Below are 13,898 nucleotides of genomic sequence, written 5' to 3'. Positions count from 1 at the left end.
GAAATGCTGCTTCAGCAGTCAAACACGATACCAAACACTCAAGAGGAAAAGAACGCTTATTATATTTACTCATATTTTTGCTTACCCGCTTTCTCTTTTTTTTCTTGATGTTCTAAGATTCTTTTCTTTCACTGCTTTCTTTATGCATACTTTCCTTAGCTGTTTTTCTCTCTTTTTAAAAACATTTATTAGGGGCACATGAAACTCTTATCACAATCCATACATATACATACATCAATTGTATAAAGCACATCTGTACATTCTTTGCCCTAATCATTTTCAAAGCATTTGCTCTTCACTTCAGCCCTTTGCATCAGGTCCTCTTTTTTCCCCCTCCCTCCCTCATGAGCCCTTGATCATTTATAAATTATTATTTTGTCATATCGCCCTGTCCGACATCTCCCTTCACCCCCTTTTTCTGTTGTCCATCCCCCAGGGAGGATTTCACATGTAGATCCTTGTAATCGGTTCCCCCTTTCCAACCCACTCACCCTCTACTCTCCCAGTATCACCCCTCATACCCCGGGTCCTGAAGGTATCATCTACCCTGGATTCCCTGTGCCTCCAGCTCCTATCTGCACCAGTGTACAACCTCTGCTCTATCCAGACTTGCAAGGTAGAATTTGGATCATGGTAGGTGGGGGGGAGGAAGCATTTAGGAACTGGGGGAAAGCTGTATTCTTCATCGGTGCTACATTGCACCCTGACTCATCCCCTCCCCTAGACCCCTCTGTGAGGGGATCTCCAGTGGCCGAAAAATGGGCTTTGGGTCTCCACTCTGCACTTCCCCCTTCATTCACTATGGTAAGATTTTTTTTTATGATGCCTTATCCCTGATCCCTTTGACACCCGGGCACCATCAGCTTTCTTTGCCACATTTGTTTATGCACCCGTTTGTCTTCGGCGATCATATCATGGAGGTGTACAGCCAATGATACCATGATTTTTTGTTCTTTGATGCCTGATAACTGAACCCTTTGGGACCACGTGATCACACAGGCTGGTGTGTTCTTCCATGTGGGCTTTGTTGCTTCCGAGCTAGATAGCCGCTTGTTTATCTTCCAGCCTTTAAGACCCCAGACGCTATCATTTACTTGTTTACCCGCTTTGGCTTCAGCAGTTGTGTTGGGAGAGTGAGCATCATAGAATGCCAATTTAATAGAAGAAAGTATTCATGCATTGAGGGAGTGCTTGAGTAGAGGCCCAAAGTCCTTCCGCCACCTTAATACTAAACCTATAAATATAGTCACATAGATCTATTTCCCCATCCTCATATATATATTTGCATGTACATGTCTTTGTCTAGACCTCTATAAATGCCCTTTGACTCCTAGCTCTTTTCTCCATCTCCCTTGACTTTCCTCCTGCCCCACTATCATGCTCTGTCCCCACCTGGGTTACAGCTATAACTCTTCTTTACGTAACCTTACCCTTGATCATTCCCTACCAGGCCTGCAACTCCTCACCACCAATTTGGATCCCATGTTGTTCCCTTGTCCCTGTGTTAACACCACTTCCTTACCCCCCATCTCCCCCTATCCCAAGTCCCCCAGGAACTGTTGGTCCCGCTGTTTTTCCTCCAGATAGTTCATCCAGTCTGTCTTATTTAGACAGACCTGTGGAGATAATAACATGTACAAAAACAACAAAACAACAATAAATCACTGACAGAATAAAACAAAACACATCAAGAAAGAAAAGCTTGTAGTTAGTTCAAAGATCGTTTGTTGGCCTTTAGGATTGTTTTCCAGTCCAGTCTGTTGGGGCACCACGCCCTGGCCCCAAAGTCCACTTTCAGCATTCCCTTGGGACCTTGCCGCTCCATTCCCTTGCTGTTCCGCTGCACTCCCCCAGTGCTGTGCCTCGGTGTGGTGGGATCAGGTCAGGTGCAATTCCCACGCCGTGTCTCCGGTGCTGTCCCCTGTAGCCCCATTGGTCACTGAGGGGCATCATGTCTCATAGTGGGGCCTTAGCTGTTCTTTTAGGATACATCTCACAACAAATTCTGTTACTAACCGAATGCCTTGATGTTACCTTCATCCTTTAAGGCTATTCTCAGTGAGAACAGAATTCTGGGTTGCCTCTTCTTTCCATCCTTGAAAAGTAATGTGTCACGCTGCCATGGCAGTATTCAGTTTTGTGTCTGCACAGTATGCCAGCATAGGGCACATAGGGGACACAGTCTCCTACTGATGGAGATCAGATGTTTTGGAAATGAAATGAACCTGCCCGTGTCTACAGAAGGTGTTTCGGAGCACCACGTGCAGCCATTTCCCCAGAGGGTTCCCTGGACTGGATCCCTTTTGGGGAGGGGGCACCAACGAACCAGTCATGCTTCTTGAGCATTCTTACATGCATTATGTGCGAAGAATATTGACCATACCATAGACTGTCAGGAGAATGAACACGTGGATCTTGAGAGTACAACCAGAATGTTCTCAGCACACAGGACGGCAAGCCTTTAATCTCACGTACTTGGGCATGCCATCAGGAGGGACCCATCCCTGGGCAAGGCCATAATGCTTGGTAAAGTCGTGGGTCAGAGAAAAAGGAATGTGATGGACTGACACAGCAGGTACAACGAGCTCAAACTCTCATAGGATAGACAGTGAAGATGGGGCCGGGGCAGGCAGTGTTTTACCTTGCTCCGCAGAGGGCAGCTCGGAGAGGAGGAGCAGACTGGAGGGCGCCTCACAACAATCACCTGGGTCGGTAGGAAGCAAAAAGGCAGACCAACCTGCAAGCAAGGAGATGCCAATGAAGAAGTCACCCATGCAGCGTTTCTCCGTGGTGTAATTCTGTTATATAGCTACATAGGTCTGATTGTTTTTTTCACATGTAAGTGACTTGCTAATATTGCTTCCCTGCCACTCACATTATAAAGTTCAAGGTCTTACATTAATTTGTTTACTGCCCAGACTTGGGGTTTTCAGGACTTGGGCCACCCCTCCTATGCCTGCCCCCAAGTGACACCAGTACAACATTGCGCTGTGTTATACACAGAACATTGTCATGAATCAGCACCAACTGGATACAAGGCAACAAGTAGCACACGATCTAAGGTGAATGACTGCCAGGGAGGTGGTTGTTGTTGTTAGGTGCCACTGACTCTGTGACTCTGTACAACTGAAGGCAGCACTCCTGGTTTGCACCCGCTTCGCCATGGCTGGCATGCCTGCGCCCATCGCTGCAGCCCTTGTGCCAATCCACTGTTGAGGATCTTCCTCTTTTTCGCTGCCCTCTACTCTTCCAAGTATGATGTCCTTTTCCAGGGACTGGTCTCTCCTGATAACCAGGCCAAAGTACGTATTCCTTAATAGGATACTAACAAGAGTTTTAGTTCAAAAGTTACTTAAAAAAATTTTTTTTTCAAACAATTTATTAGGGGCTCATACAACTCTTATCACAGTCCATACATATACATACATCAATTGTATAAAGCACATCTATACATTCTTTGCCCTCATCATTTTCTTTTTTTACTTCACCACAGGCGTTTTCCTCCAGAAACTTCTGTTTTCTAAGTTAAATGAGCTTGTGTCACTGCAGGGTCCACAGCCGATGGCCTCAATTCCGGGTTGGCTGCTTTCTCCGCTGGTGTGGTAATTGAGGGTTGGCAGGCATCCACACTCAATCCTATCTGATAGGACATCTGTACAATTGCTTTTCATGTTCAATGGAGAGAAGTCAAATTACCGCCTTCTCGACTTAATATTTGTCTTTCTCCGTGATGACTTTAATGGCTTCTCCACGAGGCATTGAGGGCCAGGAGATCTAGCTGAGTGATCCAGGAGACAAACTCGTATACCCATCCTGGCTGAGCACAGTCATGATTTATTACACTGGGCTGAGAGAGCAGTGGCTCATGGTAAAGCAGGGCTTCCCACGGATTGAGTCATGGCTGACGAAGTGAAACAAGGGAGCTGATATCAAGAGCTCAAGCAGAAAGCAAATGTTTTGAGAATGATGATGGCAACAAATGTACAAATGTGCTTGATATAATGGATGCATGTATGGATTGTGACAGTAGTTGTACGAGCCCCCAATAAGATGATTTTTTTTAAATGGGGGCGGTGGAAGAGAAAAAAAGAGGAGCTGATACCAAGGGCTCAGTAAAAACTTAAGTGTCTAGAAATGAATGAAGGCAACATATGAAGTCAACCCAGACCGAGGATTTTCTTATACCCAATGGCCCAATGAGCAGCAACTGGGCCAGCAGCTCTGGTGAGTCACCCTGACCAGTCACGGCGGCTCTCTGCCCTCTGTAAAGGACAGCTTGATTGTGGAGGGAAAGAGATAGAGACAGGGGGAGAGACGGAGAGGACAGATTCTAAGTTGTCAAAAGATCATTTGCTACTGGGTGCTCAAGATGTTCACAGCATCATGTGTGGTCCTTGCTGAAATACTAAGCTCACAGCACTTGGGTTCCTCTGGCTGGAAACCAGTCACCATGTGTTTATGCCAATGGCACACCAGTCACCTTTTGTTTATTTGGCACCATGCTATTTTCATAAGCGCATCTTACAGACAGGCACATCATTTGCATATATGATTCATTTCTTGTAGAAAGACTCCTTGTGCTCCATCCCTGACTCATGTGGGCCGAGTGAGGAAGACCTGATATAGCCAGGACCACAGGTCCATGAGAGGCAGCATCAACCCCAGCAGCTTCAGCTGCCCCCCGACCCAAGTGCAGTGTTCCTGAGCATGTGGGCTGAATGGGCACTGCTGGGGAAACATAAAGGACCGTGAGGGTGGCTCTTAACAAAGTTGGTCAGATGGTAGAGATGTCAGCCTTGCCACAGTCACAAGGGAAGGCTGGGGGAAGGAGGGTGTCGGGGTAGTTGGGGGTAATCTGGAGTGATTCACAGACAGATCACAGTGCAAGAAAATGTCCACCCAAATGAACCTGACTGAACGGTCTAAGCCTTGTCAGCTGATCCTCCCTCTGATGCATGCTGGACCTGATCTGGTTTTCAACATTTTCTGTATTTTGGGGGGTTTTGTTTGTTCATGGTTTGTTGTGCGTTTATCTCAGAAGTGTTTTGTCATTGGGGGTCTCCCTCTTGAATTTGTGTTATATGTTTCTCTGTTTTTCAGACTATGAAACCCAGGACACTAAGTAGAATAAGGGTTTCTGGGGGGCAGGGGGTAAAAGAGAAACAATGTCAGGGAGTCCAGGAAGGAAGAGAATGTTTGGAAACGGACTGTGGTAGCAGTTGGACAATCCTATTTGATGTCACTGAACTATGGAATGAAATATGTATTAACTCCCAATTAAAAAACATTGTTTTAAGGGGGGCGGGTATTTTACTTCTAAAGAGAAAAAAATTATGAAAGTCCTCAAAAGCTCTGACCTGGAGCCCTGAAATTTGAAATGTGGATCATAGAAATGCACACACAAGCAGCAAACCTGGTATAAGGAATCCCCGTGTGCCCAGCCTCAGCTCAACCATTACCAACATTTCCTCAGTCTTGTTTCTTCATCTACTCATTCTTCTCTTCTGGGTCTGCATGCTTTAAAGCAACCCCCCCCCCCCCCCGGCAGGCTACCTCACCCCTGGCCCCTTTCAGCACTGCGACACAATAAATACCCGAATCCGATCCCAAGAATCAGCAATGTTATTTTTAATATGGATGTGGTACAGATCGTTTAATTACAGCAGGATGTGATTCCAGTTAAATAAAATTAAAGTCCTCTATTTCCCCCAATATAAAATTACTAAATTAATGTCTCCAAAGAAAATATACCACGGTGAAAGCTTTACCTATCCCCTCGCTTGCACGGGATCGGTGACTCTCCAGTTACGGACTCCATCACTTTGGCAAAAGGAGGAAACGTTTTTACACAGTTTAAAAGCTAACGACACAGCAAAGACTGTATACACCTGCATATTGCACCTGATGTATGTACAAGAATAAACCAGGGAAGCCGAGTGCACTTTGAAACTACTAACAACACACGCTCGCCACACACTCAACGCAGAAGCCCAGGGAGGATTAAAAATGGGTAGAAACGCAGTGTGTATGTACAGGTTGCGGGGACCGTATTAACACACGCCATGTACACAGCGCTCTATGAACCTTTCCTGTTCGCTTTCTATGTTTTTAGCATAGTTATGTTTATTAATACAGGCCTTTGGTTCTAAACCGTTTTTGACTAGTTTGAAGCTCAAATGGTTGCCTAAGCTTCTCTCTCTTTTTATGCAAGTAAATAAGTATAAAAGCACTAACCCTCCTGATTTTACCAGTACAAAAATTACATCGGTCAATTCCTTTAGTCATCAAAAACTAGTCACAAAAATAGCTCTTGTATTCAACCTGAATGTGCCACAGGGAGGGGAAAAATATTTTTCAAGTTTTCCATCTTTAGCCTTGAGGCAAAATATCCATCCCACCCTCAGTTTCAGGGCCACCGCTGCTGCTCCCCCCTCCCCCCCAGCTTGTTCGTTTGAGGCCGTTTAACATGACTCTCTAAGGAAGAATAAAACTTGCCTGCGGTGCCCACCACGCACCCCGGTTAAGACACAATGAAAACTTCATATATTGCCAGTGCTGTCTTTAAAAAAATATGTGCACCCTCTCTTGTTACAACTGTGGAAAACCCGCTCTGACGTCATGGGTCCTTCTTTTCCGCGCCCTCGTGGCCGGCCTTCCCTGGGCCTCGCCCCGTGACGGGCCTGGAAGACCATCCCGAGTGTGCAAAGGATAAAGGGAGTCCACACGGCGCTCACACCACGGAAGAAGAGCTGGTCATCCCGTGAACCATTGTGCTTGCTGGCGTCCCGCTGATGGCGTTGAAGATGTGGAGCGAGTTGGGCAGGACGCTTGACTTCTCCTCCAGGGGGCAGATCTCGAGACACAGAAACACAGTGTGACCAGGGCGTAATGTCAACAACGAACGCCTCGCTGTCAGCGGCATGTCGGACACAACATGCACAGCCTACTCTCCCTAAGACTGCTCGGGGGCGGCACGGTGGGCTGCCCAGAGACCAAGGCGTAGCACCGCTGGGACTGACAGCAGTTGAATACGAGTCAGTGTGGACAGAGCTTCATCCTCCACCAGCCTGACAGCGAGAGACCTAGCCTCGTGCCTCACTGTGTCTTTTTTTCAAGTACGGGTGCCTGCCTGCTGGTTCCTTTCCTTGGGGTTTTATAGACTTCCATCATGAAAAGGACACGTGGCCACTACTCCATCTTTTCCCATCGAGTGACAGTTGGAAGGAATCTGTGCGCAAGACTTTGACTTCTAGCCAGAGGAGCATACATATGCAAAATAGAATCAGCAATCAAACTCACTGCCATCGAGTCAATTCCGACTCAGAGAGACCCTGTGGGACAGAGTAGAACTGCCACGGTGGGTTTCCAAGTCTCTAAATCTTTATGGGAGTAGAAAGCCTCATCTTTCCCCTGTGGAGCAGTTTGTGACTTCAAACCTTCAGACCTTGCCATTAGCAGCCCCCAGTGTGTGACCGGGGCTCCTTTACATTTGCACTTAGAAATGTCAAAGGCAGCATTCCAAGTCCCCAACCTGTTTGGTTTAATGACGTTTTTAGAGACCAGCAAACTATTAAGCGTCCAATCTGAGAGTTTACCATTTCTGGCTCATCAGCTTTTGTTGCTGGCTCCATCTTTCCCAGTGCCCAAAGTGCCCCCCACCCCCAACCCCCAGCATGCTCTCTGCTCGGCCGGAATCTGGAAGTTCCATGGCTAAGCTCTCTCTAAAGAAAGCATTTCTACGATGACTCTCCCTTTCTGTTTAGTCACTCGCAGAACGCATTCCTTCCAACAAGCCAAAAGCGCTCCAATTTCCCCAAATGCTTAGGAGACGTTTGCACTCTGCGACACATGCACGGCCGTCATGATGTCCGTCTGTGCCGTCACTCAGGCTCAGGAGTCAGTTTATCAAGATTCAGAAAAGTAAAATTTCAAATCGACATTACCATCCCATCTGAACGTGTTAGCATGGAGGAGGGAAAAAAAGCAAGCACATTAAAGCTCAAACATTTAAGTTGATTTTCTACTTAGGAAGAATGGGGGGAGGGGGGAATCCCAGAATATGAAAACTGACCCACACGGTTCTGGTTTCCATTTTGCAGAGCTGAAAAGCCATAGTGTAGGGACTATGCAAATGCAGTTATGTGTTACGAAGGGGCTAATATTAATTACAGATGGGCCAAAAGCTTAGAAGAAGACTGGTTGTAGTTTATAGAAAGTTACCCAACACATTGCTATGGATTCCAACACAAGCAAACCCGACAGGACAGAGGGGAACTGTCAATCTTTATGGAAGCAGACCACCTCATCTTTCTCCTGTGAAGCAGCTGGTGGGTGGGTTTGAACGGCCAACCTTTGGGTTAGCAGCCCAATGTTCATGGGACCGTGCCACCTGGGCTTCTTTGATGGGAAAGAGGCCTCAAAAAACAGCCTTCACGTAGACGCTTGCTGGGAGGCACTGACAGAGAAAGTGACAACCCTAAGTGACCATATAAGGGGCACTTAAGTCGTCGGAACAGTCAGAAGCAGCACAGGCCTGTTTTTAAAAAGGCAACGGGAAGGCTTTCCGTTATCAAACCCATCTTTCAAAACGAAAGAAAGTTGTAAGAATACTATGGGTGCTTTTTTCCTTTGAGTGTTTTTTGGGGGAAGGTGGGCAGGAAGAAGAGGGCTGGATTGGAGTGGGGAGACAAAAGTTAGGGGCAAAATCCAAGAGCAACTTTGAGGAGGTGGATACCACTCTCTAGTGCCTTAGGATACTAACAGTTGGATGATAATTCATTATTTGCTCCCCAAATAAGCTGAGTGTGAGCAGCATGAGCAGCATGGGTGTGGCACGTGACATTTTTGAGAAATCTAAAGTGTGGACATTGAAAACTTCAGGTCATCATGGGTGTACTTAAGACCCCAGTGGATGCACATCCCTGCACTGAGAACAACTCCGAGCCGCCGGGACTAGCGTGGCATTTACCTGCTCATGCATAATTTCGGAAAGCTCCTTTGCCATTTCCCTGTAGTTGGCCTTCATTTCTTCCTGATACTCTAATTGGTCTTCTTTAATCAGACGTTCATTGACCACTAAGGCTTGACCACACGCTTCCACAAATTGTCTGGAGGAGGGCAGACAAGGGAAACAGGTATGTTGAGAATGAAGAACGAGTCCATGGGGTGACAGCTCTTTCTTGACGGACCCCAGGTATCATCAGGACTTGAAGAGAGAAGAGACATTTCTGGGTGCCTTACCTGAAAACTTCTTTAAGCAACTTCACCTTATTGTCAGGGTATCGTTTCGTGTTTGTGTCATCTAAGAAAGCTCGGGCATACGCCAGTGGACCAGCATTGACCTGGACAAAGGACCAAGAATGTTCACTTACATGGCAGAAAACTCCAGCTCTCCTTTATTCACGTGCTAAAACTGCCCTTTGCACGAATTCCTTCTAATTCCAAGGGAAGAAACAGCGATTCAAGCTTGTACTGTTTTATTTGATTTTCCATCATATCATCCTCTGATGCAGAAAGGGCCCTTAGGATGAATCTTTTTACAGACTGGAAATAAATGCTTAAAATATTTAAGGATTTGTTCAAAGATAAAACAGCTAATAAGTAAGCCTTCCTGGGTCAGAGCCCAAGTCTTCCAACTTTATGCCACGGATTCTAAACATGGCTAGGTTGCAGAAATGTGTGCCTTGCTACCATAAACTAACAGGTTGATCTGGTGACGTCAGCACAAAGTTTGAAAACTCGTCTGTCAGCTTCAAAAAGACAAAGTGAGTCCATGAGACCAAACAGCCAACAGTGACTTTGTGAGAAAGATCCATGCTGTACGAGGGCAGGGATCTAGGTGAACGGAGCAGCATTCTCAGGATGGCCACACACTGTGGAGAATGCAGCTAATATCACTGAACAGTGTGTGCAGAAGTTGCTGACTGGGAACCTAAACTGCGGTGTAAACCTTCACTGAGCAGAATCAAATATAGTTCAAAACCAACCAACCAACAAGCAAGAAAACAATGGAAGGAGAACTACAGGTTTACAATAACTGATATTCACCAATTTCGGGAATGGGTAGAACAAGTAAAAGGGTGATCAGTAAAGAATTAGAAGACTTTTGAACACTGCCACTAACCAACTAAATCTAACAGATATTTACTGAAGTCTCTATCCAGCAACGGCACAATATTCACTCTTCTCTAACACCCATGGATCATTCTATAGGAGGGACCATATCTTGGGATACTAAGCCAACCTTTAGAAATTGAAATCATACCAAGATATCTTTTCTGATCCAAATGGATAGAACTAGAGATTAATAACAAAACAAAAGCCTGGAAAAGACATAAATATGTGGAAACTAACAGAACATTAAGCAACCAACTGGTCACAGGAGAAATCACAAAGAAATTAAAAATCTTTATAGAGTCGAATGAGAATGGAAATACAACATTCCCAAACCAACTGGTTTGCAGCAAAAGCAGGACTCAGAAGGAAATGTGTCACCAGGGATGCCTGTGTTAAAAAGAAGACATGAAATCAGAAGCTGAGAAGAACAAATGAAGCCCAAAGGGTCTGAGAGAAAGAAAGGAAGTGGCGGTCAGAGAATGAAAAAACCTAAAGCTAACAGAAGAGTAAAAAGTTAAGCTGACAAGCCTTTGGCGAGGCTGACAAAGAAAGAGCGAAGATGCAGATACCTAAGATTAGAAATGCGTGGGAACTAAAAATGTAAGCATGAAAAGAATCGTAAGGGAGTACTGTGAACACTTGTACACTTAAAAAAAGGTAATGTACAAGAAATGGAAAATTCCCCGAAACACATAAGACCCGTGTACTTGCTAAGACAAAAATAAATCTCAGCAGAGCCGTACCAACTGAAGAGATTGAGTCATTCATCAAAAGCACTCCAGCAGAGAAGATTCCTAGACCAGATGGCCTCACTAGAAAATTTAAACATAATTGAAGAGAGAATAGGTCCTGATACCAAATTCAGACAAAGACACAACAAATGGAGATCACTTAAATGAAGGGAACTGCAAAAAACAATCAACAGTATGAGGAAGCTAACTTTTAAAAACCTATTAAGGGGATAAGAAACCATGATGGAGTGGGATTCATCCTAGGAATTCAAAGGTGGTTCAGTATTAGCAAAATCAATCAAGCCCATGAAAGGAGACCAAAGGAAAGGAGTCACATATCACCTGAAGTGAAACAGAAAAGGCATTTGACAAAATCCAATATCCTTTCCTAATAAAATAAGACACGAGCTAGGAAAAGCAGGGGATTGGATTGACATAGTTTCTCTCAACACTGCTATTCAACCTCACGCTGGAAGTTCCAAACTGGGAAAGTGGAAGTAAAACCACCTATCTTCACAGATAATATAATTTTAAATGTTGAAGACCCCACCCATTTCACAAGAAAGCTATCCTCATAAAGAAAGTCACAGAATGGCTGGGTACAGGGCTCACATGCAAAAATCAGTTGGTTTTCCATGTATCAGAAATGAGCAAGCTGAAAAGGAAATTAAGGAACTATCACCATTGATTATAGCATCTAAAATAATCAAGTACCATGAATAAATTTAAGCAGGAACTCAAAAGGCTAGTTTATAGACAACTAGAAATATAACCAGAAGTTACAGAAACTCCCCAATCTCCCCACCATAAAAAAAAGAGTAAACATTTCATGTTTGTAGATTGTAAGGCTTAATGCATACAGTAAGATATCAATTGTACTCATAAAACGTTCAATGGCCTTGGAAAAACAGAATTCTCTGAAGTTGAGTACTTGCGTGTCCAAACATATGAGAGTGTAGAGAGAGAAGGCTGGTGACTCTGGGCTGGGAAGGAAAGTGTCCCAGGCATCTAAGCCAGCTTGGGGAAGGCCTTGCTCAAGTGACTACTGCATCATGTGGACTGGAGGGTGTGGCGGGCTTCAGGAGATAAGGAAGTAGGAATAGTTGTCCATCTTTGGTCACTGGGGGCCAAGGCATGTGCCTGCAGGCTGTGCTCCTGACCGCTGGAGTGAAGGACACAGAGTAGGGACAGGACAACTGAGCCACAGGAAATCACAGCAGGGATGGGGTGCCAGAGGTACCAGCTACAGTGGCCGGGTAAGTCCGAGGACAGAGGAACATCTGGGCAGGATGAGCGGTCTGATTGGGTGCGTGGTGGGTGGGAAGGGAGCCGTGTTCTTAAGAATGAGAGGAGCTTAATCAATTCTGTTTTGATCCTGCAATATCTAAGAAAAGAGTGAATACAAAATTTAAAACTCTTCTTTTCTGCTCTAACTTCTCCAGTGAATGCCTTCCCAGAACATGTTAGCTGAGTCATTTGGTTAAGTCTAACTTAGGAGATGGATATATATGTTAATTGATTTATTGTATATATATATATATTTAATTTTAACAATTTATTAGGGGCTCATACAATTCTTATCACAGTTCATACATATACATACATCAATTGTATAAAGCACATCTGTACAGTCTTTGCCCTAATCATTTTTTTCTCCTCTTTTCTTTTTTTACATTTTATTAGGGACTCATACAACTCTTATCACCATCCAAACATGTACATACATCAATTGTATAAAGCACATCCATACATTCCCTGCCCCAATCATTCTCAAGGCATTTGCTCTCCACTTAAGCCCCTTGTATCAGGTCCTCTTTTTTTTTCCCCTCCCTCCCCTTTCCCCTCTCCCTCATGGGCCCTTGGTAATTTATACCTCGTTATTTTGTCATATCTTGCCCTATCCGGAGTCTCCCTAACGCTGACTTAAGAGAAGGGAATCAGTCTTGGGAAACATCGAAAGAACACAAATCCCGATTCTAAGGAGGTGCCCTTGGCAAGATACCTCCTTTCAGAACACAAATCCGGACCAAAGGAATGCAAGGGCAGCCAGGTCTTTAGATGTAAACCCTGTGATGCATATTACATTTTTGGATGGGAGGGCAGCAATTTGAAGCTAAGTCAGCTGTAATAAAGACAAATGTGCTGGTATCTTGGGTCGTATGAACACCAGTTGGACACAACTGCTCAGGAGCAGGACTGGGCTTTCTACTCCTGTAAACAGTTGCAGTCTCGGAAACCCACAGGGGTCCTCAGTGGGTCAGCAGTGACTCAATGGCAGTGACTTTGGTTGGGGATGAAAGCAGACTATGGCACCTTGGAGGTTTCATCCTGCTGACCTTCCAGAGCTGCTAACAGATGCAAGCTGACCCACATCCTGCCTCTGTTACTGCAGTGGCCAGTGGCCATTTAGTCTGGTTATGAGAGTGTGCAAAGAGGGAAACTGATAAGACTTCGTAAGATCTACCGTAACACCACTGAGGTGTGCAGAGCCAAGAAGACACCTGGATGACTCTGTCCCCAGAGACAGCATTATATTAACATTGAATATCGTAATAAAGTTGATTTTCTGGGGCTCCAACTGTTGTCCTATTGGCAGCACACCAGTATAAACTTAATGTTTTCTTTCACAATCTAATTTTTGACTGTTCTGATAGTTGGGCATTCTACACACTTTAAACTCAAACAAAGCATACTCACTGCCATTGAGTTGATTTTGACTGGTAGTGACCTGATAGGGTGGAGCAGAACTAACTGCCAGGTGAGTTTCCAAGTCTCTAATCAGTATGTGAACAGAAAGCCTCATTTTGCCCCTGAGGAAAGCGTGGCGTGCTTGAACTGCTGGCATTGTGATTAGCAGTCGAATGCATAACCCATAAAATTCTAAAGTTATTTTCAAATTATAAGGCATATCTCAACCTTTGCAAAACTCAACAGACCTATCCAGCCCCACTCTTCCCTGAAGCTCACGCGCATCCATTGGCCTTTCTGATAGAGGCTGGAGTCGCTTGGGTCACGGTGGTTTTGTTTTAAGCTACAAAAGACGGTGGCCTC

General features: G+C 45.0%; 1 protein-coding gene across 13 annotated transcripts in view; it reads right to left on the bottom strand.

Annotated features, from left to right (window-relative positions):
- Nucleotides 1-5,599: 5,599 nt before the first annotated feature.
- DOCK9 (dedicator of cytokinesis 9) overlaps nt 5,600-13,898 on the bottom strand; it is a 330,985-nt gene continuing 322,686 nt past the window's right edge. For all 13 annotated transcript variants that reach the window (XM_075563462.1, XM_075563461.1, XM_075563465.1 and 10 more), the window contains 3 exons: nt 9,241-9,341; nt 8,969-9,107; nt 5,600-6,853 (listed from right to left, as the gene is read on the bottom strand). In XM_075563462.1, coding sequence (XP_075419577.1) covers nt 6,731-6,853; nt 8,969-9,107; nt 9,241-9,341 — 363 coding nt within the window. In that variant the 3' untranslated portion in view covers nt 5,600-6,730. The remainder of the gene's footprint in view (nt 6,854-8,968; nt 9,108-9,240; nt 9,342-13,898) is intronic.

This window comes from Tenrec ecaudatus, chromosome 11 (genome assembly GCF_050624435.1).
Source record: "Tenrec ecaudatus isolate mTenEca1 chromosome 11, mTenEca1.hap1, whole genome shotgun sequence".
In the NCBI taxonomy this organism is placed as follows: domain Eukaryota; kingdom Metazoa; phylum Chordata; class Mammalia; order Afrosoricida; family Tenrecidae; genus Tenrec; species Tenrec ecaudatus.
This window is presented reverse-complemented; position numbering and strand designations above follow the sequence as displayed.